At 28.6% G+C, this 27,312-nt stretch overlaps 1 protein-coding gene across 1 annotated transcript in view; it reads right to left on the minus strand.

Moving 5' to 3' along the window:
• Positions 1 to 27,312, minus strand: part of Stacl (SH3 and cysteine-rich domain-containing protein) — a 324,840-nt gene that overhangs the window by 58,798 nt on the left and 238,730 nt on the right. Inside the window, exons 7-10 of the mRNA XM_085952491.1 lie at positions 6,784 to 6,864; positions 4,013 to 4,222; positions 2,544 to 2,672; positions 1,644 to 1,721 (exon numbers count right to left, since the gene is read on the minus strand). Coding sequence (XP_085808617.1) covers positions 1,644 to 1,721; positions 2,544 to 2,672; positions 4,013 to 4,222; positions 6,784 to 6,864 — 498 coding nt within the window. The remainder of the gene's footprint in view (positions 1 to 1,643; positions 1,722 to 2,543; positions 2,673 to 4,012; positions 4,223 to 6,783; positions 6,865 to 27,312) is intronic.

Raw genomic sequence — 27,312 nt, forward strand, 5'->3', positions numbered from 1 at the left:
ATGCGGATTGTAAGAGTAATATATAATTATTGTTTTTAAAGTCCATACGGTTGAGTAGTTCAAAATCGTGTTTTTCAATATGTCTTTTCAACATGTCTTTTATCTATACCATGAAAAATAGTTTGGCAAATAATAACCATTCCTCGTAAAAAAGTCGGTAAAAATAGCCTAGAAAAAGTAAAAATGGTAATTTACTTTGTCAATATAGATATAGCTGTTTTTATAATAATACTATTTTAAAATATATTCAATAATCCTTGTATTTAGAAAAACATTAAATGTTCAGTCCTTAAGTAAAAAACATTATCAAAATATTATCGAAAAATAATGTCAGTCGTGTTTTAAGGCAAATTAGTTTATATTTTGGGTATAATAATTTCGTTCTCTGCTTGCACAGTAATCACTTTTTACGAAAGCTTTTTAAAAGCTCTCAAACCGAAAAGCAGAGGAAAGCTTATGATTCGTTTTCTGCAAGATGAAAATTTCGCGTTTGAACGGTAATGAAAATTTATTGTCATCATGATGATATTCCAACATTCTCGTACAACTACCAATCAATGCCCAATAGTAACGATAATTTGTCTGTATCAATATTGGTGGTTTTAATCAAGCGATCCGTAATAAAATTTTCGTTAAAGTGCCAATAGCAACGGCAATAAAATGACTGTGGTTTAATGTTTGAACGATTGATTTATCGATGCTGAGTTATGAGGTTTATTTTTAATTAAATGAATTTAATCATTTAACTTTCTATATAACAAAAAAATACTCACCGAAAAAAATGTTATCCCCATTTTCGTCGTGGCTAATACCAGGGGTTTTAATCCCGGACAGAATATTCAATTCCGATTTTTCGTGATTAGTTTACACAATCCAGTGGGTCTATTCTATACTTATCGATTGGTAAAGTGCTAAATGCTATATTTTAACAGCACCTCTCTTGCTGCTGTTAAAATTTAGCACTTATTGCAACAATTACAAACATCCTATTGTAATTGTTACAATAAGTGCTAATACTTTAATACAAATCTCCCCTAAGTTTGATAATATTTATCACTTTATCACTTTAGCGGTCGATAAGTATAGAATAGACCCACTGGTCTTTTCAGTATTATGAAATATCTTTAAAAAATAGTTTATAAATAGTAAAACCTTTATTTTTCTTTTAAATTTATTTTCAAATGATAGTCCACCCGAAGACTAATTGCTCTTTTTAAGCATTTCTTTTTACTTCTTCGTGGGTTCATTTACAATACGTATATACTTGCAAATATTAATTTTTATGTTCCCAAAAATATCATTCGTAACTCTACGGTCTTCATGATACCCCATCGTACGACGGATGTTTCATGATGCTGTGTATCATGCGATTAACTTATTTGATGGCACCATAAAGGTTGATTTATTTTTCATTAACTATATCAATTGTTTGTGGACTTGTTATATAGGTTTTTTATCATTTTACTTTAATATTTACATTAGCACATACTTTCTTTTTTACTTTCTATTTATATTGGTTGTTATTTGTAATTAAGTCATTTTAATAATTTGTATTTATTATGTATTATGGCGCATTGGTCAATAGATGTAATGACATAATACTCTTTTCTATATAAATAAATAATGTTTTAAGTATTTATTACCTGTAATTCATTAACTTTATTGTAAAGATGACCCTCTAAGGATCGTTGCTGCATTCGAACCATGGCATCTAATGAATCCTAAAATAGAAAAAAATGTACGTTACTTTATCATAATCACTTTAAAATACATGTAAATAATTAGAAAATTATAATCATAATTAGCCAATATAAGAAATTAATGCTCTGAATTATATGATTTTTATTTTGCATTTTTATTTCGTTTTTTCTTGTACGAAAAAAAAACATACATAAACAAGCATCAAAATGGCATTGAAGAAGCATCAATCAACGTCAGCGCACTCCCTTGGCCTAGGTTCTGGTGGGAAGGAAAAATTCCTCGGAGGATTGAATACTTTCTAACGTGCACTGTAAATTTGGGATAAAGCAACTTCCATTATTGTCGAAAATCTAGCATCTACAGACGCCAAGTGGCGCATAAAATACAGCAGAAAGCATAAATACTAGTCAAATTATGCTTATAAAATATATTTTTAATTAACTATTTTTTTTATTCAACGAATAATTCACAAAGTAAGATCCAAATTATTTTACATACATAATTTTGAAAACACTAAAAGCCGATCGCCAATAGTAGCTCAACTTAGAAAACGCTTCAGTGAGTTTTGAAAAAGCCATTAGTTAAAATTTGTCGTCCTTTAGCATCGTGGTCAATGTGCGTGGGCACGATACCCGAGAGATGCAGGTTCGATTAAAAAAAGATTTTTTTCTATTGGTTATATTATATTTTCTCAGAAGTGTTATCAAAATTATGTATATAAAGTATATGTATTAATAAGTAGTAATTAATAACCAAGTAATATCTCGTAAATTAATACGAAAAAACATATTTTATAACCTTATATTTGTATGTATATTGAATTTAATATTATGTAGTCTTACCTGTAGTTGTTTAATTTGAATTTCTAAATCTAAGGCTTCTTTTCTGAGTGAGTCATGATTCGATCGAATTTGCATTGGTCCCAATCTTTCTAGTACTAGCTCATCTTTTAGTTGAGGGGGTTGATTTTCCTAAAACAAGAAACATACATTAATTTAAATTTTATTAAACTCAGTAAAATGTTTCGTATATCAAAAACATTATTTATTATAATATAGTCACATCAAATTTAGGTAAATTATAACATGGTATTTTGTCTTTTGTTTCCTCAATAATATTTTCTTAATAATATATTGTTCTTTAATAAGACAGAAATATTACTAATTAATCGTATTAAATTTTTATGTGTGCACCGTTTGTTTTTTCTTTCTTTGCTCGATATTTGAGCTAAAGGTAGAATATGCCCAATGCTTACGGGCCGCACAAAATTGTGTTTTTGCTAATTGCTTTTCAAATGCAAATTAACACGTTAACTAAAAAATTAATTAAAAGAGCCCGTAAACATTGGGTTAAGAATAGCTTCTACAAAGAGCCCTACACATCTTGAAAATGAGGAAGTGTACACGGTGACAAAAACTGAATATTATATTGATCGACTAATAATGTCAAATCAAATCAAATTTTATTTATTTTACATATAATGAACTTTACAAACTATTAATTTAAAATGTTCATAACCATTATAAACAAAGAAATAGTATTAAAACAGATATATATATTTATTTTATTATAATTCAATTAAACCCTGCCTAATCCAAGCTGTATTAGATAATAATCAAAAAATATTGAAACGAATAAACATATATAAAATATCTAAAATTATGCCATTAAACCATACATCATTTTAGATATTTTAATATAGGTATTATATAGTTTGCGTTAGGTAGGGCTTTAAAAAACTGAATTCAAAACAAAAACAAATAAGCATGATTGAAAAAGTTTGGACTATTTTTGTCGGTTCACCTATAGCACACTTAAATTATTATGGTTTGGTTTAGGCAGGGTTTAATTGAATTTTAAAATCTAATTCTAGCATCTGTTTATTGAATTATTAGTTAAACGAAAACAAATAAGTGTGACTGACAAAGTTGCGTGTGCATTATTTATCTCGAATCTTAACAGCCCACCTCCACCCTACCCCACTGATATATATATATATATAGTTAATATTAAACAATAGAAAGAGTAAGCACAAAAATTATTAAGTATATATAAAGAAATACACCGAAGAAGCTAAGTAGACCCTAATTTAAGAGTTCATAAAACAGCTCTATCGCTGTAGACATGTCAAGAATATCTTCGATGGATATCAAATGGTACAGAAAGTTCTGACTTAAATAAGATTCACAGGATAGCATGCATTAGTCGATCTCCAAAACGCATTTTTCACGATTTCCTTGACCTGAGGACATGAATTACAAATCATTGTCATCGACCTTTCGATATGTTCAGAGAATCTGTTTTTTCTTACAAGAGATATAGCATCGGCAGGGTCTACGTCAGCTCCGTCGTGATGATTTCTGGTAGGCGCTATGACGTTAGGCGGAGCAAAAGGTCTTCTTGGAGGACGACCGGCAGCAGGAGTCGGCAGGGCACGAGCGAGGTGCGCCAGGTCTGCGGTGCCGCTCAACGCTCTGCACTGCGCACTCAAACCGTCGTATCTTCGAGCTTGTTCTGATGCCTGAAGAAATAATGGAAAAACATAAAAAATACTAGTGATGAATTTAATAACCCTTTGAATATTTATTATTACAACATAACTTAACGCGTTATTATTTGTATGTGATAAAGAATCGTGTCCTTCAGCGCATCTATTCTATATACAATACTGCTTTCGGCAGCTACAACAGCTATCTAGGGTAGGAAAGTATTGACGTATTAGCACTTACTTAATACTTAGCTTAATACGTGCTATTTTTTAACAGCAGCTATCTTGGCTATGATAAATTTCAGAGCGAGATAGTCAGTTTTGACTGTTTAGACGGCTAACTTGGTGTAATTGTTCCGTGCTAATACTTTGATACTTTCCTACCCTAGATAGCTGCCATATCGAGCCGAAAACAGTCTTGTGTATAGAATAGATGAGCCGATATATGAATGGTGACAATAATCAAGTGAAATAAAATTATAGTTGCTAATATTGTGATTTGTTTAAATTAGTATTTGTAAAATAGGTATGCAAACATACAGAAAATTAGGAGCTACACGTATACACGTAGCTACAGTATTGTGAATGTGATTTTAGCATTGCATATTATTTTAGTATCTATTTTATATTTTTTAGCAAATTTATGAGTTAAGAAGATTGAATTAAAATATATTATGCGACGTTGCTATCTATGTACTTAAATACGTACGGTGACCATACTGCCCTGCTAAGTCAAAAGACAGTCTTTTTGGTTTTAGTGAAATGAGAACCCAAGCTTGAAACTATACTTTCTCTTATATAATGAAAAATCATAAGATTCTTTTGACAATTACATATTCTCTAAATATACACTGTCTATTTAGAGATAATATAAGAGAAAATGTAGTTTAAAACGTGGGTTCTCATTTCACAAAAACCAAAAAGACTGTCTTTTCACTTAACAAGGCAGCATATTCTATCGTTGTAAATAGACAGCAAAATTGTTTTTTTGTGTAGATCCGTAAATTAATAGTTTTTTTTATATTCCATCAAAATTTGCATTTATTACCAATCAAATTCTTTTAAGCTAGAATAAATACTGGACAAGGACCTTTTCCTGGGATGGTTGGCAATTCTACATCAGCCAATTTTTTGGCTCTTTGGTATCCGAAGGTAAATAGTATTTTATCCAAGTTTTAAAATAAAGTACGGTTTTCTAAATAAATGACAAAAGAGGAACATAAAATACAAAATATATCTTTAAGACACCGTGCTCAAATAAATGACTTCTTCTTCTTAAATACAGGATGTATGGTCACCATATATATACATAACAGTAGATTTCTGAGTAGTAAATACTTAAGCAGATTAATAAAATATGGTACTACACTGAAAAAGACAAAAAATATAGAAATCTGTAATAGGTACCTAATTGATGGAAACCCAAAAAATAATGAGAAAGCTAGAAACGGAGAAACGAAATGCTTTCATATATTATATTTATTTAATTAAATTTAGATAATTATATAATTAATATGTTTTACACCACAAATGTTTTTTTTAGTTTTTAGAGTTTCACCCATAGCGTAGTATTACAGTTAGTAGTGTAATATAAAAAGTTTTCTGGATTTAACGAATCACAAGATTTTTTTGCTTAAATAAATAACGCTGTAAAACTAACGAGCAGAGCTTACCGGAATACGCCTCTTAGAGCTTTAATATTGACATTCATATTATTTTCTTGTTCAGAAGCGCTTAATTGTATGCAAATTCGTTAAAAAGCCTCAAAAAGTGAGAGAACTTTCAAATTATACTGTGATAAATTGTGTAAGTATTTTTGTAACAATTATTCATACTCGTACTTTGTCATGAAAATATTCCTTATTCGTTATGATTTAAATAATTAACATGTATATAATATTCTCCTAATATAAAATAGTTACTTATTGGCATATATTAATAATAAAATACGCAGTATGTGCCAAGGAAAAGGGTGGTGCAAAACATGCAATATTTAATAAAACCTATATATATCTTATTATATTATATCTATATTTATCTATAATAAATATAATATTATAAAGAAAAAATATTTTGTTCAATATGAAATCTTTTATTTAATGAGACTTATTTGAAACGATTCAGTTTGTCATCACATATTATATATTTGAAAGTTATGAGAAGATTTTTGAATAATTCATAGTTAATTAAAACGAAACCAGAGAATCAAACAAACAATTATTGAATTCGACTTGTTTGAGAGTTTTCTGTTGTTGATTTTCAACAATAGAAAATAAATAAACTATAGAAGTGATATAAGTTTAATTATATTTTATACAAAACAACCAGTCTTTTTCTTTTGTTTGACAGCGCATATGAAAAATCGTTAATAATCATAAAAAGAAAGAAAATGTGATTAGAATGAAAAATTTGTATTATTATCCGATATAAATGGGTGGTTGTTATTTCTCTGAACCGCGGTCGTTATTTTATTTTGAAATATGGAAATTTGTACAACATGAAAAATCGTTAAAGGCTAAAAAAGGTTTCACGCTTTTGAATGTATTGGTTCTAAATGTATAAATAATGACAACAATACAATTCAAATTACTTACTCTCGATGAAACGACTTCTGCCCCCTGTAGTACGGCTTCTGAAAGTGTGTTGCATAGATCGCTGTAGATTTCTTCAAGCTCCTGTAAAAAATAAATAATAAAATTTATGAAAAATAATCAAAAGTTCCAAAACACTAAGTAGGTACCAAATGACAAATATATATTAATGTTGTGATTGAATCTGAACGATTATATAGACATTAATACTACTTCACCCTGTCACGCCCCAGTATTGGGACAAAGGGCAAGCATAACGTTGCGTCACTTCCCTCGGACCATAGCCACGTCATGCGCCTATCGCCATATGAGATCGCGCGTAGATCGCTTTTGTAGCATCGCTACAGGGTGAAGGAGGTTATGTAGACATTAATTTCAATTAAAAATGATTCAAATCAAATTTTAATTTTAAAGTTCAAAGTTATCTTATACACTGTATTAGAAAAATATCCTATAACAGATGTTATACCAAGTGGGATTTAAACGCACAATTTTCGATTGACAAGCAAGTGCTATATTGATCAAGCTACTTAATAAGACAAGTGGTAAGGTACAAATCTTGATTTAATATTGTACTGATAGGTATATTTCTAGGTATGTCACAAATAATAATATATTTTCAACAATACAATCCAACATTTACAATCGTCTTCTAAAAATGTCTTCAAATCCCCCTCAAAATGCAAAATAACACATGGTAGATAATATATTAAAAAATATATAAATATTATTTATAAATATCAGATTCAGAATGATTTCTGATAGCTTTTAATACCTTTAAGTTTACATTTATAATATTATATGAAGTAAACAATAAATACAAAATCATGAATATAAGATTATCACAATTTTAAATATTATACATTTTGTAATATCTCCCTTAAATATTTAAACTAATTTAGTTTAAACGTGATATAACCATATTTTATTTATTCAACTTTGATTACTAAGTTTTATAACAATGTTATTGTAAAGCCAGTGATATATTCGTGGTGCTACAAACATTCAATAAAACAGCTGGCATATTTATTACACGTTCATATTTTTCCCGCATGACTTTATGAGAGAAGTTTATCACACATCATGTAGGTACAAAAAGTGATAAACATAATAATTATTATTACATATCGTGTCTTATTTATTATCGTGTTGACTGTTGATACACACAAGTATACCTTGTATGCTTTAATCAGGTTTTTTACTTGTAATACAATTCTGGTTACTATTGCTGTATGAAGAATGATACATAAGTAAAAATATTATAAAGTATGCACACACTCAAAAAAAAAATTATAAAATATGAAGATAATTGTTTAGTAAGCTTGAAATACACATCTAAGTTATTTATAATTTGATTTTTTGATGTGAAATAGCATTTACTTGGTAGAATTCTATTTGACAGTTATGTAATATTAAATCCACAAAAAATGTTTTTTTTCAAAAAACAGCTATTTTGATAGTGATATATCAAGTAGGATTATAATACAGGAAGCATTGAGATCTTTCTTCATATAACAATGATGAGAAAGTTATAAGATTGAATACTGATTTAATATATTCCTGTAAATTATCTATATAAGCAATACCAAAATCATTCTTGTAGTCTTGATGATGGTGTTAAAAACGGAATATCTATCGACTTAAAACTATCTGTATGGAATTAAAATAACTTATTATATGATTTTTTATAGAATTTATTTCTGAAGTATTATGTATATATAACAGAACCTACATTCTCAAATATTATATAATTTTCAGTGAATTATATTATATAATTTTAATTTAATTATATATAAATTTGTACTCAATTATAATTCACTGATGTGAAAAATTTTATACTAACATGTATAAATGTAATAATACTGATATTGTTCATGCATATTATATTTATCATTAACCCAAAATAAAAATAATCAGCATTTAAAATAAGTAGTTAAATAGATTATTTCTATAATAACTGTAAGATAAAAAGAACTTTTTATATACAACGTTTTTTAATTTTCTGTTGAATTATTATGCTCAATATGCTCAAACTTGTAAAAAAGTAAATAAAAAACAAACAAACAAACTAATATAGAATACTGAAATGTCATTTTGATGACCATAGTAACGCACGTTTATAATAATAAATTACTTGCTAGGACCACCCACTTAGCAACCAATAATAGTGGATTGGATTACGGAATTCTTCAGAAATAACTTTTCATACAAAACAGAATTAACTGAAAATGAATTAATTCTACTTAAAGATAGCTAAATTTATTAAAAGAATACATTGGCATCGTGCTCTGATGTATTCTAAAAGTTTGAAATGTCTAGCTAGTCGGGAAGTTACTTAAAGATTTATTGCAAGATTTGTACTGGATAAACAACCACTGAAAAAATAAGAATACGAGCTAACAAAAACGTTGTGAAATCAATAAAGTTCTTCCAAAATGATTTTCCGTTAAAATTACTACGAAACTCGGTAAGTAAAAGGCCTTTCATTATTTAGTTGTTTTTTCAAGGCCCACTATAAATACAGTTTCAACAAGTTGTCAAATGTACACGTTCTTTTTAATAAATAATAATAAACATTTAAAATAATAATGCGTGTCTTTAGTATATTATTATAAAGTTTCAGGGTGCTCACAGAGACGTTACGATAAATTCCATGCGTTTGTAAACGCTTTTGGTGAGAGAATTTCTCCATTTTCCCCCGCGCGCGTAGCACTGCCACTAAATCACAGGCGTCAAATAAAAGCTTCTGGTTTTTCATGTTATAAAAGTAAACATGAGGCGGCGTTTGGTGACACCGCTAACGATAAAAAGCGGGCGGCAGACATATTGGATTTTTTGGCTCTACGTAAGAAAGCACGTACTGTCGATATGATATTATATTACGGAGTCTTCGTTTTGCATAAGCATAGCTGAATGCTGAAGTACCGGTGTTCCATTATGTCGAAAAACCTTTGATCCCACGGTAAAATACAAATCTGCAATCCGTAAACGCTACAAGAGGTAGGTGGCTTTAGTTGCCACAATACTACTACTTCTATTAGATCACGGGTTTCTAAACTTTTCATCAAAATACCAAAATGTTAATATATTTATTTTGTTGGACTCAATCTTCACTCTATATTTTAAGTACCTACATAATGTGTGCATTTCTAAAATTATTACACAGTTTACACCTACAATGATCTTGTTGATAGAGAGACCATCTTTCAAGCTGTGCATGTGGTTTTTTCAATGCGTATTTGATTCTGCTTTGGGTGAATGGTTATCATTTATCAACAATTTATTATAAGGAAAAAATGTAAAAATAATCTCTCCATATTCTAATATGAGACGCAAATATACATAGTTATATAAAATTTATTCAATCACTGTGGACTCTTTGTATCCGCATATATATTATATTATTTAACAGAATGTGAAACCTTAACAAAAGAGACATCCAGCAATATAGAGCAGTACACTGTAGTATGAAAAAGCTCATGCTGGAAAAAGTGCGTAAAAAAAAGAAAATAATCAAAGATACCGATTTTTCATTTACAATATATAAAATATAAAAACCTCAAAAACATACCATATTAGAAAAAATCTTGAATACAAATTTGATACAATACAAAGTCGCATTCGAACTTACATATTTTACGTTCACAGTGTTTTTACAAGTTTTTAGCCATTAAGCTACCGATTCAATTGTTTCTTTTGCGAATAATTGCTATTTAAGACGTTACGCTATCTGAAGTATTTAAAAGTGAATCAAGAAATGCCTTACCGTCTTTGTTATTTTAATTAAGGTAAATGATCTTATGACTAACATAATTTTATAACTAGAGTCAAGAATAATCAATTTTATGTTAATAGTATCTATCAGAACATGATAAATATGAGATTAATTATTTTACTTTTGGAGCTTCCATATACATGCACATAATAAAATACATTTGAAATTGGTGTTATTGATTGCTGTCGGTCTGTTTTAAAATATTAAAATATAACTACCCAGAAGTGTTCTCTGATATCATAATAAACACGAAGTAAATACGTATCGTATGTTATTTAAATATTTTTTTCAAACTCGATCGCCAACAATCCATAATTTCACTTTACTAACAGATTTTCGAAAGAGTGCACATTATTTTTTCCAATCAACTTCACAATAAAATGTGTGATTAAAATCAAGCGTGTTCATATTCCGTCGGTGGATAGATTGCAATCAAAATAAATATTGGATTTTAAATTGGAAAGTAAAAAAAATGTTCCTCTGCAATGCATTCCAATTATTTTCAGATGTGTGAATTTGAAGCAGATTTGATTAATATATTGTTATATTTTACTCCCTCAAAACGATAAAATTGTAATTAACGTCATTTCCACAGTAAAATATATTATGTATTTCTAATATAAACAAACTATAATGTTAAATATCACCAATGCTTAAGGAGAAGCTTTCCAAAAACTTTTATAATTTAATTTTGTCAAAATTAAAAACAGTCCATTTCAAACGTTTATTTCACTGATTGTAATGAATGTGATCATTTTTTTCTGAGGTATTTTCACTGGATATTCATAATGACAGTGCCAATACGGCAAAATTCTAAAATATTGATCTCACTATTTGGCAGAAATTTAAATAATGTGATCACCAAGTTTCCGTAATTAAATATACTTATATTTTTATTAATACTTTCGACCGAAGGTACTTGATGGAATTTGAATTTAAATTCTAATGGATTCAAGCTCTGTACTATTCCATTTAAGTCGTTTTTTGCGACCCGGGTTTCGCCTTTCGGCATCTTCAGGCGTCGTGTACACTCACCAAAGGCAAACACACACTGACAAATAACACCCTTAACTCTACCTTATATAGTAAAACAATACAATAAAGTAGGTAAAAACTCCATTACCTACCTATTTAGTCAGAAATTACAACAAAAAGTACACTAAACAAATTATGAATAGCTGAAGTGTCAGTAAAAAACCCAATTAGTAAAAACCCTATCTTATTAATAACAATACACTGGACAGCATATTATTATAATAAATCGTCAAACCTAATAATAGGTCAAAATTCTTTATAACAATAAAAAATACTACACTCAAGAGGTGTAAATCGTCAATTCTAAGAAAAATAATTAATCGAGTTAACTAATGAGATGTCTATAATAATACTACTTACAAGGTACCTAATTTTATTTTTATAACATTATTTTTTAACAAAAACAAAATTATACATATAAACTCGCTTAATATAATATAATATATAACTCACCTAATATAATATATATATATATATATATTATACAATTATGCATACCTAAATCCTCATCCCTAGACTCTCATACAAATATATATAATCTCATACAAACATATATAAATTGTGTGTCAATACAATTGACCATAATATAGTCTCATATGTAAAACATCATATTATAGGATATAACAAAGGGCTACTAGGAAAGCTGAGTTGATCGTTCAATATAGGTAAGCTCTGCAACTGTGCTCTATTTATTTCTAATATTTCTTGGTAGAATAATTTATAATCACCCGTATGACTGTGAAGTAGTTTTGCACCCTTTTCAATGTGAAACGTGTGTTTTTCATTTAATAAGTGGTTAGCAAACGTTGAAGTATCCTTCTCCAATCTTTGGGCTGCTAAATATAGAGATAGTAAAAAGATACTTCAACGTTTGCTAACCACTTATTAAATGAAAAACACACGTTTGACATTGAAAAGGGTGCAAAACTACTTCACAGTCATACGGGTGATTATAAATTATTCTACCAAGAAATATTAGAAATAAATAGAGCACAGTTGCAGAGCTTACCTATATTGAACGATCAACTCAGCTTTCCTAGTAGCCCTTTGTTATATCCTATAATATGATGTTTTACATATGAGACTATATTATGGTCAATTGTATTGACACACAATTTATATATGTTTGTATGAGATTATATATATTTGTATGAGAGTCTAGGGATGAGGATTTAGGTATGCATAATTGTATAATATATATATATATATTATATTAGGTGAGTTATATATTATATTATATTAAGCGAGTTTATATGTATAATTTTGTTTTTGTTAAAAAATAATGTTATAAAAATAAAAGAAGGTACCTTGTAAGTAGTATTATTATAGACATCTCATTAGTTAACTCGATTAATTATTTTTCTTAGAATTGACGATTTACACCTCTTGAGTGTAGTATTTTTTATTGTTATAAAGAATTTTGACCTATTATTAGGTTTGACGATTTATTATAATAATATGCTGTCCAGTGTATTGTTATTAATAAGATAGGGTTTTTACTAATTGGGTTTTTTACTGACACTTCAGCTATTCATAATTTGTTTAGTGTACTTTTTGTTGTAATTTCTGACTAAATAGGTAGGTAATGGAGTTTTTACCTACTTTATTGTATTGTTTTACTATATAAGGTAGAGTTAAGGGTGTTCGTTGTCAGTGTGTGTTTGCCTTTGGTGAGTGTACACGACGCCTGAAGATGCCGAAAGGCGAAACCCGGGTCGCAAAAAACGACTTAAATGGAATAGTACAGAGCTTGAATCCATTAGAATTTATATTTTTATGATATAAAGACTAAAGTAATATTTAAAATTTGATCATAAAAGCACATATCCGTATGTCACTAATTATTAACAAAAACAAATAAAATAATTTAGTGTTACAATCTAACCAATCTTGCAGTAAATACAAAAAAACAAATATAATTATTCTTCCTACGCGAAGAATATAAACTCCCACAGGATGGAGGTTATACTAATGGGTCCTTTTTAGTAGCAATGACCATTTTTTTAAGCGACAAAACTGCAGCGGATAAAACCACATTGAATTTTTAAAATATATTTTTTCCTATCTTGGGATCTCAGGCTTTAGAGACTGGCGCTATACCAACCATGCTATGATGGGCAGAAATTATACGAGATACCCACAACATTGTCGATAAGGCTTTAAATTTATAATTTGTTATGTTCATTATATGTAAAATAAATTAATTTGAATTTGAAAGGCGTGCACACAAGCACACGGCGCTGGACGTCCCGACAAAGGGAAAAATACAAATTGGTTAGTTAAACGGAATACTACTTATTCGTCGTCTTTATCAAGACTTCATGGCTGAGGATCGTGACCTGGATGATTTGGATATCGAACACACCATTTAAAAAAATAAATGCTAGTGATAAAAAAAAATCTTCTTAGAAATTAGTCTAGTAAAATAATCTTGTAATAACCTTGACTTGATTCAAACAAAGCCTTTAATAAGCAGAATAATCCTATAAGTGCGATATTTCCTTACCATGAAAATCCTTTGAGCCACTCTAGCCTCTTAGACATAGTTCGTCCTGAAGGGGTAGTATTAAAATCCGGCGGGTCGCAAGGTTGCGGTAATTTTACATATACTTAGATACATGCCGATTACAAAATGCAAAATTATATCAAACGTTTTGGGATTTGTAAATTATACATTTGTTTATTAATAATATATTTATCCGCAATTATTATCTACAGTTTGTAAGTTTGACACCGCAGTACCCAGATTGCCCTCCAAATATTCCTTCATGCATACATTAATTGTTTTTTTTGCTCCTAATTTCTCTCGTATTTTTCACTTTTATGTTCAGACACAAAATCACGATGTGAACTAATTAGTATATTCTGCCTATTTATGTATCTATTGAATTTTTTTATTTTTTTTGGACTATAGCACCCCCCCATAAAATCATTTAAAATTAATATTTTTAGTTAGAAGCAGACTTGATAGTGAGTCTATTGTCTGGGTCCCGCATTAGTAGACTGTACGGTTTTGTAGTGGAGAGGGTTCAGATTTTTTTTGAGACTTCGTTACTTTCGGCTATATTGATAATATTATCCATGGCTCTATCCGACTGCCTTTCCTTACCTATGCTTACATACTGTAGCTTAAAGTTTAGAAGGGATCTTTATTTAGCTATATATGTTTTCTTACTTATACCCGGAGTACATGGAAACTCTGCCATTCTTGGAAGCACTGACTTATGTGACTAATAATTATCTTATAAATCGGGAGCATCCGTTGTTTTATTCTATCAAGGCGCAGAACTAATCTGCCATTAGTATTGCCAACTATTGGGTCAATCAAATCGATTCATATAGTGATATATTCCAATAACGCGAGGGTGAGTATAGGTAGACGTTATTTTATGAGTTTTTAAGATAGGTTCTATCAACCTAGTTCACTCGATGTGCTTCCATGTACTTTTATTTTTATTATTTTATTCATAATATCCTGTATTTTTATTTCAATATTATTAACACTTTTTATGTCATATTGTAGTGAACGCTTTGAATTTATAATTTGTAATGCTAATTATATGTAAAATAAATGAATAATTTGAAATTGAAAATAAATTTAATTTTATTAAAAAAACAATTTGAAAATCTTTGTTTATATATAATCCGAATAAATCAGCCCTTCAAAATACATAATAAAATTACTGGTGTAAAAACATTTTTGAAATGCGTTAGGTTTTCCTAACAAATAATACTTACAAACATAATAAATGACAAATGCATACTAAACAAAAAATATTCTAACGTTATAATTTAAAATGTTTGAAGCGTCATTGCGTCATGGGCATGATTCATAAAATTGGAAAACCTGAGGTGTTCTTGTTTATTCTTTGTACCTTAAGAGACGCCTAGTGCTTCCTTATCTTTCAGCGTCTGCCATTGGGAATCACTGAATTCTATATGGTAATATAGAATTCACGATGTCGGTTGATATCATTTTATCCATCACCAAAGAAGAGTTGGAATTGACAGTTTTATTTCAAGCACCTACTTATATTATAAAGTACCTATAAAGGTTTTCGTATTTTGTTGTAGATTATTTCGCACCAAATCAAAATAATATATATGTGCGGGTATTAGGATTATTACGAATATTCAAGACATCACATCAAAATGTTTCTGTATAGACTTGAAATATGTTTTATTAACCAGCATGAGTAAAATTGTTTAGATAAAAATATAATGTGTTTCCACAAGAGATAGAAAATTTAATATTTAAAATGCCATAAAAGAAAATAAACAACGATTATTCATAAATGAGTTAAATTGTAAGAGGATTTACTTACATGAATAAATAATATGAATGATGACGCGACAGTAAAATACAAATTTGTATCTGTGAAACCGAATCTTTGTGACTGTTGTTCGCAGTATATTATTGTGTAATAATATTTAAGCCTGCTTTACAACATACAAAATGAAAATCTCTTTACAATCTCGATGTGACAGCTCCCGGATACAATAATAATTCTCTTCAGCATTTGCGCAAATAAATCATACAATGTCCCCATTATATGGCGAGGCTCCTTAGAAATCCTTTATCACCTTTATGAAATTTAACAGTTTCATTTTGGCATTTACTTACGAAAGAAGTGTTTACCTAAATTTTAAATCTAAATTTTAGCACATGATATTAATAATATTTATTATGGTCGGTTTTAAGGGAAGCAAAATAAAATAACATTTTAAAAATTTTCATACATTTTTCTTTCTATACATTTCAAAAACCGTTAGAAAAAAACTGAATGCAGTGGGATTCAAACTGGCATCTTTCATTATCTATGTGAGTGCGTTTATCGTTTTAACTACCAATTCATATATACGTGACACAAAGTAATCTTTAAAACTACTTTATTCGAGGTGTTTCAAATTAAATGACTGATCATTTAATTTATTTGCCTATTTATATAGGCAAATAAATATTATATTATGTTTATACAATATTATTTTCTTACGTGACCATCGTATATGGTGATATATATTATGGATAAAAAACAATTGGTATTTCTGTATTAGTCCAGTTATATTATGTAAAAATAATTCATTACCTAAGGATAATTCCTCTGAAGGGGATACTTAGCATATACATAGCAAGTATAACGATTATCCAGTAATAATATAGCAATAGCTATAGATAAAAACGAACGTTGAAAGTTGAACAACAAATATGCTTGAATAGTTTAGTATCTCCAATCTGTGTTATCAGAGTCAACGTAATGTGTATAATATTAACTATTGACTCATGGAAATGTAGATATTGGGATGTATGTATAAGCCACAATACTGAATAAATGTAGTCATAGAGCCTGCAATGACCACATACAAAAAAATATTCGAATAAATTAAAAGACGCTTTCATACAGCAGTTGATCCGCAGCTGACGATGTTGATAGCTACGTAAACATTTTCCTTTGAATTTAAAAGAAAATTTCGTTTATTACGATGCCACTAGAAGTTACATAAGTTTTCCCGGTAACTTGACGTTTATTTAAAAGATGTCTGTTTCTAAAATAAATAGGTCAATATTATCACGATATTGAATGCACTAACACGATGTGAAAAATGTCATGGCATCATATTTCAGTATTGAAGAATGTATTATTAGTTACGTAAAATGAATGTTGGAGTGTAGTTTTTATGTGAAGCCATTCATTTTTCAGGTTGGACGTGTATGCACTAAGCACACCCTTTTCGGTATTAAGTTGGTTTTATTAAAAAAAAAGCACTTTAGCTTTGAATTGAGAATTCAGATTGTATGATACGTTTCCCGGAACAGTGTTCACGAAAACCGTAATGCATTGAATAAATTATTTCTAATCGCAAGGGATGATTTAATATTTTCAAAGGTCTACGTTAAATATTGACAGGTTAGAAAATATTTGAAATATAATACGATTATGACGTAACAAAATAATCCGTTATTATATCATATTTTTTTTGAAACAGCAGTATCAAAAATTTACTTTTAATAAATTATTGTTAACTCACGAGATAGTACACTAATAATGTTAATTAAATAAATATCAGGTTTAGTTTAATATACTCGTTAACTGTTAACATTTTTATCGAAGACTTGGAAACTAATACCATTCTATATTCGAAATATGAATTAATTTTATTTGAAAAAAGAATATGTGAAAAATTTCTATATTCTTAAATATTGTATATATTCAGTTATTAAATAAAAATAATTACAAAAACTAGTATAATAGCTAGAATCACAAAACCGTCGCTGTTCTAATTAAAATTATGTAGAGTAAATGATAGATTTATTTTATTTTCATATAGATTATTGCTATCCCTTTAAGTATATGAAAATTAACTGAGTAAATTACACGAAATGGTATATAAAAAGTACCAATATTGAATGTGAGTTGGATAAAACATTAATAATGCAGTCAAGTGTGTTTTGATTTTCACAGTATGCATAATATATTTTCAGTAATACTATTAATTTATTTAACATACATTCCTAATTTGGAACTGCATTTATATTCGATATGAGTTAGTTGACGTTTACTTTGTTTTTAACGTGAATTTTTGTACGTGTTGTATAATAAAATCTACCTTAATGTGAATCCAGTTGTTGTGTAACTAAAAAGCATCTCAAGCGACCCGAAAAGCGAAAAACGACAAAACATCCATGGTTGAGTTCGAACCGCCGTCGATGTGTAGTTGAATACCTACTCTATTTTCAAATTGTCGAAAATATATCTTTATATACTTTGTTATTAAGTTAAGTTAAGTTAAGTTATAGAATATAAAAAAGTTGAAAAAATAACGCCCACGGTTGAGCTCGAACCAAAAACTACCCTATCAATTGCGCTTCTCACGTGGTAGCGAAAGCGACGATTTTAGGGAACACTAAGTACCTACGCGCTACTACTTTATACATTAGTTTGATTATTTAGTGACTTATTCAGGTGATGAAAGTCTTTTCTAAATCGAATGAAATATTATGTGAATTTTTTACAAAACCGCTACTTTGAAAATAATGCATTTTTTACATAATATAAAGTATATAAAAGTTTGTACTTCTCACATACAAGAATTCTTTAAAATAGTTACATATTGTAAGGAAAGTGTGGTTAATGAAACTATGAACTCAAGTACCAAAATTAATGTGTTTGGTTCGAAATAACAAATTCACTTTTTGATAGGATTGTCAGTATTGTAATTTTGATTTGAAAGATATTTTTTTATTATGTGAAATTCAAACAAAGGTGAATGTAAAACTTGAATTTGTTTTTTTATCAACAACAAGAAAGTCTAGTGGATTTTAACTTTGTACTATTCCATTTAAGTCGTTTTTTGAGACTCGAGTCGCAAAGACGACTCAAACGAAATAGTACAAAACTTAAATCCACTAGAATTAAATTCAAATTCCATCAAGTACCCAATGGTGAATATACACAAGGCTTAAAAATAATGTTAGATTCTAAAATATTGAGTACATTCAGTATTGAATAAAAAAAAGTTAGTAACTGTCAGAAAATTATAATAAAATAAATTTGGCTTACGACTAGAATTATCTATAAATCGTGTTAGTAATATCATTACCTGGATTCAATCACGAACCTGGTCGCTTTACCGTGAAGAAATCTGATACACTACCGATTTTACAAATAATACATTTAATTCAATTGAGTAATAGACCGAGGGATAGCTCAAATGATACTGGGACAAAGATGTGAGGTTTGAGATCTACTTGGTCTATCTTTTATTTCTAGGATTTTTCAAATAATATGTATATTTTTAAGGTGTTTAAAAAGATGTACTTACTACACGGTGTTGCCATATTTTTTTTAATATTTAGTATAAATATGTAGAAATTATAGTATTCTGAAAAATAAACTAAAGTGTACGGAATATTTTTGGTATAGAATCGTTTAAAGTTGTTATATAAATTTACTATTTAACATTCTTCAGCGAATGAAAATTGTTGTATTATTGTACAATTAACAACACTGACTCTACAAGAAAATGATATTGTTAGATGTTTGTTGGTAACCACAGTAATTTACAGAAGGATTTTAATTTGTATGCTGAAACTTGCAAGTTTTATGCGCTCACCTGAGCTTTGTTCAGTTTTATGTTTTGTGAGTGAAGGTGTTCGAGCAGAGACATTCGTTTGTTGGTTTGCACTCGGAATACTTGTGCCACGGACACACTTTAATTACACCATTAAACTTTTACTATTCATTTGACACAGATTCATAACATTAATGGCGAAATAGGAAAATGGAAAACAGCACTCGTGCGATTAAAAAATCTTCTTAGGAGTCTTCAAACTCTTCACGACACAAAAATGTAACGAAAATTTTTAATTACCCACTCACTGAAGTTTAAAAAATTCTTCTCGTTAATATAGAAAGATAAACAAAAAGTTGTTTTGTTTAAATACAAATTTTCTATCATGTTCAATTTTCATCTACTTTCCGTGTGCCCAGTGACTCATAATTTGGTACACAGGTGGTAATTAATGCTTTTAAATTTGGCAGACATCTGATAGAACAACCGTATCTTCTTCTTCCGACCATGTCTGATCCTAATAAAATCATAAGGGCCTCCACATAATGGAGGCTTGTATTAACAGATTTTGGTTTTACGAGAAATGGATGTCAGCTACTTGATCAACCTAGTATGTCCATATTCTGACTCATACACAAATTGAAAAACAATATGTGTACTTGGCAGACCCAGGATATGAACCTGGGATGCACGACGCTATAGGCTTACGCTTAAGTCGCGCGGCCATCGTATACTCGTTGTTTACTTGGAGTAAACTAAAGTCAATAGGTATAGCTAAAAGTATATTAGTCTATGGTTATAGCATAGAATGTAAAAAAGTAACGTATTCGATACGATGCCAGTATTGATATGTTTTGATATATTACCGATATCTAGTATTGATACTTTTATTTCAATATGGCATACCTAAGTATTGGTATTTATTAGGATCATACACCATTCAGCGAGAGAGCGAGATGTGATTTGTCACAACACTCCTCTATGAAATCAAAGATTCGTAAAATGCCTAATCTAGTAGTTGAAATGCCAATAATGCTACTTCTTTTTATAGATATTCCATGATGATTTAATTAACACAAAATTTCATGATACATATATTTCAATAAATTCATCCATACTACACCAAATTTGCTCCAACAGTGAGCAGTATTATATAATTAGCTATTATAGAATTAAAATAAGAATTAATCACAGAAAGGGTATTTGATTTCATGATACTTTGAAGATTATTTTGTTACTTAATTGAATTTAAAAAAAAAATATGTCGAATGGTATCATCATTCAAAACATTGATTTTTTGATTATCAAAATCCACTAGGGTATCGTTATGTAAATTATCTCCTCGAGATATCGTGATTTCTGGTAATAATGAAACGTGATATTTATACGTGATATCAATAGCAAAAGCTTTTGGAATCTAACAAAGCTTTTTCACTCTGCATGTAGTTTGAATTGAGTATACCTTCATTTTTGTTCATGAAAAAGCCTTAGTAATGAGGACTCTTCTAAACAGGTCAAGTGACCAACGAGAAGTAGCCACCTCTTATGATTCTCATGATAAGGGATTTTCAACTCGCGAAGAAGGGCGTTTGTTGTTAATAGTCATTAATTTGGAGTGGTCGATGCTTCGTTTATTTTTGTGCCAATTTAAGGAATTTTTATTCGGTGTTGACAAAAGTTACCGATATAAATTTTCTAGCCCCATCAGGCCGAGTGTAGTTTTACTCGAGGCATACAATATATTAATGACTTACATATTGTACATGTATGGTGTATTTATTAATTAGTACGTAGGTACCTATTTAACATGTTAAATAGAATAATATGCTAAAACAACAGTACTTCAAAATGAAAAATAATATCAGTTTTATACAAATTTTATTAAATAATTTATTATTGATAAGATAATAGCTGAATTAAAAAAAATATATGTTTAAAGTTTTTGGGTAAGTATTGATTAATAAAATAATTTAATAAGTATATAAATTATCAACAAATTGCATGAAATCAAATGTTACGTATTCTATCGCTGGATGTCTCTAATAAAAATAGTTATACTGCAATCTCGATAAAAAGTTGTTAGGTCGGAACAAAATATGATTTTTAAAATAATAATATGTAAAATATTATTTTAATTGTAATTGATGAAAGTGTGGACCCATTCCATATAAATCTGGTTGGCGATCCTGGCTTTACCTTTACGATGAAAATGCCGAAAAGCATAATCTGGATTGTAAAAACAGATTCCTATGGTAGGTATAGCAAAATACTTTCATCATTAAAATCATTAGAATTTCAGTTTTAATTAGGCTAACCTAAAAGTCTTAGGTCATCAAAATTCAAAGTAAAGTTAATCCAATCATTATAATCAGTATATCAAAAACAATCAACCTAGTTTAAAAACTTTTTGCTAGTATTAATTTAATTGGGTAACTTATTATAATAAAATCTAAATAATATTATTAAAATAAATGTTTCAAAAATTCAAGATTACATTTAGTAACAATAAAAAAATCTTTTCCAAGGAAGCGATATTGTAAAACTTTTCACTTAACGAAAACATAAAATTCTTTGTTGTCGTTTGTCACTGACAACTTTTAAAAAACATTTTAAAAGATTTTTTTTGATTGATAAATAATCGTAATCAAAATATTGGAAATATCATTAAAATTGTTGAAGTTTTTGAAATGGGTACTGGTTTTAAATTAACACGTTTTAAGAACATTATGAGATACAAATCTGAATATTGTAAAATTATATAAGAAAATCCAGATGTTAAATGTTATTATTTGGATTGATTTTTTTACGTTTTTAAAAATAATACACACAAAGTATTATAACGAACGTGTACGAAGCGTCTGAAAGTATTTTGAAATTTTATTTGTCATAAGTGAAGTTATACAGGTGTAGTAAATAAACTGTATAATTTGATTTGTTATGAGCTTACGTGCGCTGTGGAAACTTTGAGTCAAAGTTTACGACGAACTAACCGAAGTCGGAAATGCAAAAGGCGGAAGAGCTGCACGATCTTGTTCATTCAACTTATTTCAATTCAAGTTTCTTTTTTACTTTCCAGACTCTCTAGAGCACGTCGTATCTATATATTTTACTATAATAACTATTATATCTCATAATATCTGCTATATACATAATATTTGATAGTAATATGATTTTTACAACGTTACAAATTAATTTAATACATATAAAAAACCTTAAAGCAAGTAGTGTAAATATTTTTAATCTTTATAAAAACTAAACCATTTTCTTTCCTACCCGGAAAATTCGACCCAACAAGTGAATAGGTGGACACATTCGCAAACTTTTTACCATTATCTATAATCCATTATTGCAATATTACAGAAAATACAGGTTGTATTACTATGGCATTACAAAACAATTATAATCTATTGCGTATTAACAACAATAAATAAAGTTTCATAGTGAAATATTATTTCATATATTTTTTATTTAAATAAACAAATACAATGCATTTATAAAAAAAATTAAAAAATTGATTATTTTTGTATGTGCATAGATTAAGTAAAGTAACATTAGTTACTTCACCGAAGGCGATTTATTGTCTGAATATTTGCATCCCATTTAATCTCTTCTGTATGCAAAACGCATTGAAAAATGGTTTCAACTTTGAACGTCCTTCTGGGAATACCCTTTTTTAGATAATATACAACATTTTTCAGTATGGTTAAAAACAAAAAATGAGTGAATTATTGCATGACGTGTAATCAGCATAAATGTAAAAATCGACGTGATAATACAAGATAAATTATTAGGTTCAGCGCAGACGTAACTATGACTGTGACCACTTGTAGCCATCGGATGCTGAGAGTAAATACTGGTGGCTATAACAGATCTCATGTATATGTTTAGTCCATACGTCCCGCGTGACTACGATGGCTAGCCAGACGCCATGGACATCGGTGGTTGGTGGTGACGACTATCGCGTTTTCAAGTTTTCGATAGAGATATAGTTTCAACTAGGGAATCCAATCCCGAGCCAAATTTTCGATCCCGGGATTGGTCCCGAGATTCCCATTTTTTCGATAGTTAATATAATTTTTTTTATTTATATAAAAAACATTGATAAAATCAGTAAAAAATAATCTAGTATGTATAATTATTAAATGTATACTACATATTTAAGACATTTATTTTATTGTGAATGAACGTTCAATCTTGGAAATACATAGTTTTAATGAAGTAAATAATATTGTGAGAGTATAACAGTTTTATTTATTTATGAAAAGATAACAAATACAAGATCAATTAAAATAAAAAATAACATATTTAAGTAATTCAAATATTATTCTGAATAATATCCCCGAAGTAATACCAAAGTATGAAGTGTTGGTTTTTTTTAATTTTTTTCTGATGTTGTTACGATTACGTAAGGCAGCAAAAAATGGTTATTTATTATCCAGTGATTCCCCCTGTGACCAGTGGGTCTCCAGAATAGCATTTTCTGGTAGAAACGTCTAACTAAATATTTCTTGATTTATGTATTCTATTTGCCAAATTCATATCACGGATGTTACCAGAATCGTGAATATTATGTGGAATTTTTAATTTTCTAATTAATCTAATTAGTCAGTCAAATATGAAACTGTCGTAAAACGTATGAGATCATGGTGGAATCACTTCAAGAATTCACGTTAAGAATGCGAAGCATTTTTTTTCTCCAATCTTTCTCATTTTTATTAATTTATGCGAAAAAATAAAACGAATTGACAACACATGGGTAATAAATCAAACTTCATTTAAACTCAGTTTATTACTAATGTAGTTATAATATGTTATTAAAGTATTTTTCTGTTATATTTTCGTTTTTATTTTATTTTCCATAACAATTGATAAAAAAATCAATCCCGAAAGATTTAGGATTATGTTTACCAATCCCGGGATTCATAGGTATCAAAAATAGTTCGGGATCCCGGGATTGGAATCCCTAAGTTCAACCATACATCCAACCAAATCGGAAGCTTTAGAAAGGACCTTGTTGGTTTACAGTGAAATGTTTTCTTTGTTATTTTGTTTTTGTGATATTGTTGTCTAATATATTTTTGTTTTTCTTTTGAAAAAAAATATTTACTTATTATTTTTTTATTATTTCCATGTCTGATTATAATATAAGTACCTAGTCGATAGTATTAACATGACATTATTAGATTTATTTCCAATACACTAACACTAATCCAATGGCTTGAGCGAATAGCTAATGTACCATTATGACAGATTGGATCTAATTTAAGAATTATAAAAAAATATTTATTGAGATACCTCATAACTCCATACCAAGAAGGACTACGTCTTCTGTCTTGTATATAATATGGTTAGGCGAAGCTTATAAAAAATAATGACGTACTTTTCAAACTATCGTGTTTACGATATAAAATAGATTTTTAACGCGTTTTACTATTATTCAAAAATATGTTTGTATCCTTTTTTCATTTTTGAGTATATTTAAATTATTCATTGGGAAATTAAAAGCTTTCCCATTAAATACTCAACTCGTTATGATGACACTAATCACCTTTGATAGGGTAATAATTTTATACACTCTACTACCCCACAAAAACTTTGAATATTGTTATAATCTCATGGCCGTTAGGGATTGCTAACTTAAAAACTTAGATGGTTCAAAGAAAGCTTTGTGAGGCTATTAAAATCGAAGTGAGCAATAAAAAAAACTTTTTATTGTTTTAGTCTATCAATTCCACTGGATCGTGAGCTACTTCACTAAGCGAATAAATTATACTTAAATGTTTTTAAATAATAAAATTTGTTTGTCTATGTTTTTATCGTTTTATTAGGAATAATCTTGATTCATATATCGGTACGTAGTATCTCCTATCTACTTCCATTCCATTTCCCGGGTACTATTGAAAAGCAAGAAAGCTTATTAAAGCAAATTATATACATTCAATATAAAGAATGATACATTCTCAAATCTTGTGTGTTATTTGTTGAATTAAAAATATAGTTTATTAAATTATTAGCAATTACGTTATAAAAACTAAAAAATGGAGTAATCCGCGACTTCGGTTAGTAATTAAGGAATTAATTGATATATACCTAAAATTAATATACTTAAACCGATAGCCAACATTATAACGAAATTCGATAAGCATTTCCTGTAAAAACTACTAGTTAAAATCGTCGTAATTGTAAAATGCCCGTAGCTTAATTGGAAAAGCATACTGGCGCGAATCCAACAGATACAGGTTCAAGAGACATCGGATGTCGTATTTTTTTAGTGTATATTGCATGCATGAGATGTTTTCAAATTATGTATATTCAATATATATATTATTAAATTCTCAAATAATATGTATTATAGGTTGAATAAAAAAATAGTTTATTACAGTAACAGTTATACAAGTTACACGATATCATTGTTCTGTTTTGTTTTATGGCATGACGAGAATGTCTCAAAGAAGGTACCCGAGTACTATTACATAGCAAAGCTAACATAATACATTCAAAGTGCTAATAACGAAAGAAAATATAGTTACATGATAGAAAACAAATGCTATAGTTATAAAAGATTCTACAAATATATAATTACTAGATATCTATATACGTCATAATGAAATGTGTAAAAACATAATGAATAAGAATATGAATGAATCGTGGATATTTTTTAAAATTTATTTTAATTTTCCTATTAGGTATTTGGATTATTTATTGACAGAAAAATATTTAAGAAGGAAAATGTATACATTATATAATAAATTGAGAAAACTTAAAATATAACGACGTAAATAACTTTCCAACCAAAATTATCATGATTAAGGAGCGTTTCAATCACAAGAAGTTATTGGTATGCGGTTGGAAAGTTTGCCGAAAAGTTTACCCATATTGGTTTTCATGCTGGAAGACACTTTTGTAAACAGATATGAACGGTATAGAAATATTTTCTCGTATTTTATGAAAACGAATTTATTTACCAATATTTTCCATAGGAGATCTTTCCAATATATAGGTACATTTTAATTTTCATCCAATTACTTAAGATTTAATAATTTTTATTCATAGTTTTGCCTGGCACTGTTAATTACTTACATAAAGTCCGGTTTTATACCTTAGAGACTGGTCAATATAACATATATAGCCATATATAATGTCCCATGTCATGTACTATATTCTAAAAGAAGATTACATGCGATTGTTTCAATCTCTATGATGTGGTGTTTTAATGGTCTTTATGGTGTCTCTGAAAAATGATTTTATTCATTGCTCGAACCACTAATATAGATTACTTAGCCACGAAATGAATGGCTTCATTTTTCCATCTTCCTCTGAATGCTGAGATAAAGAATAAAATAAAATATAAATTTTTCTTTGCTTGTTATTTTCCAAAATTCGTAAATAAATAATTGTCAAAATTAGATTTTTATTAAATACGGTAATATTATTGTAAATCATTTAAAAATCAATTCACAAAAAATAGAAATTTCAGTCCACTTAACAGAAAAAATATTGAAACCTTGTAAACATGAGACATCTTTGTCATTTTGTATCGCGAGTGTGTACTTTTTTTCAATATAAAAATTCTATTTCAAATGAACATAAGAAGGTTATTATTCTCTCGTAAAAAAAGTTGTTTTAGATTTAGGTTTATTTTATTAAATGAT

The sequence above is a fragment of the Rhyacophila brunnea genome, unplaced genomic scaffold, assembly GCF_057557595.1.
Source record: "Rhyacophila brunnea isolate RB1 unplaced genomic scaffold, BYU_Rbru_1.0 scaffold_3, whole genome shotgun sequence".
Taxonomy (NCBI): Eukaryota; Metazoa; Arthropoda; class Insecta; order Trichoptera; family Rhyacophilidae; genus Rhyacophila; species Rhyacophila brunnea.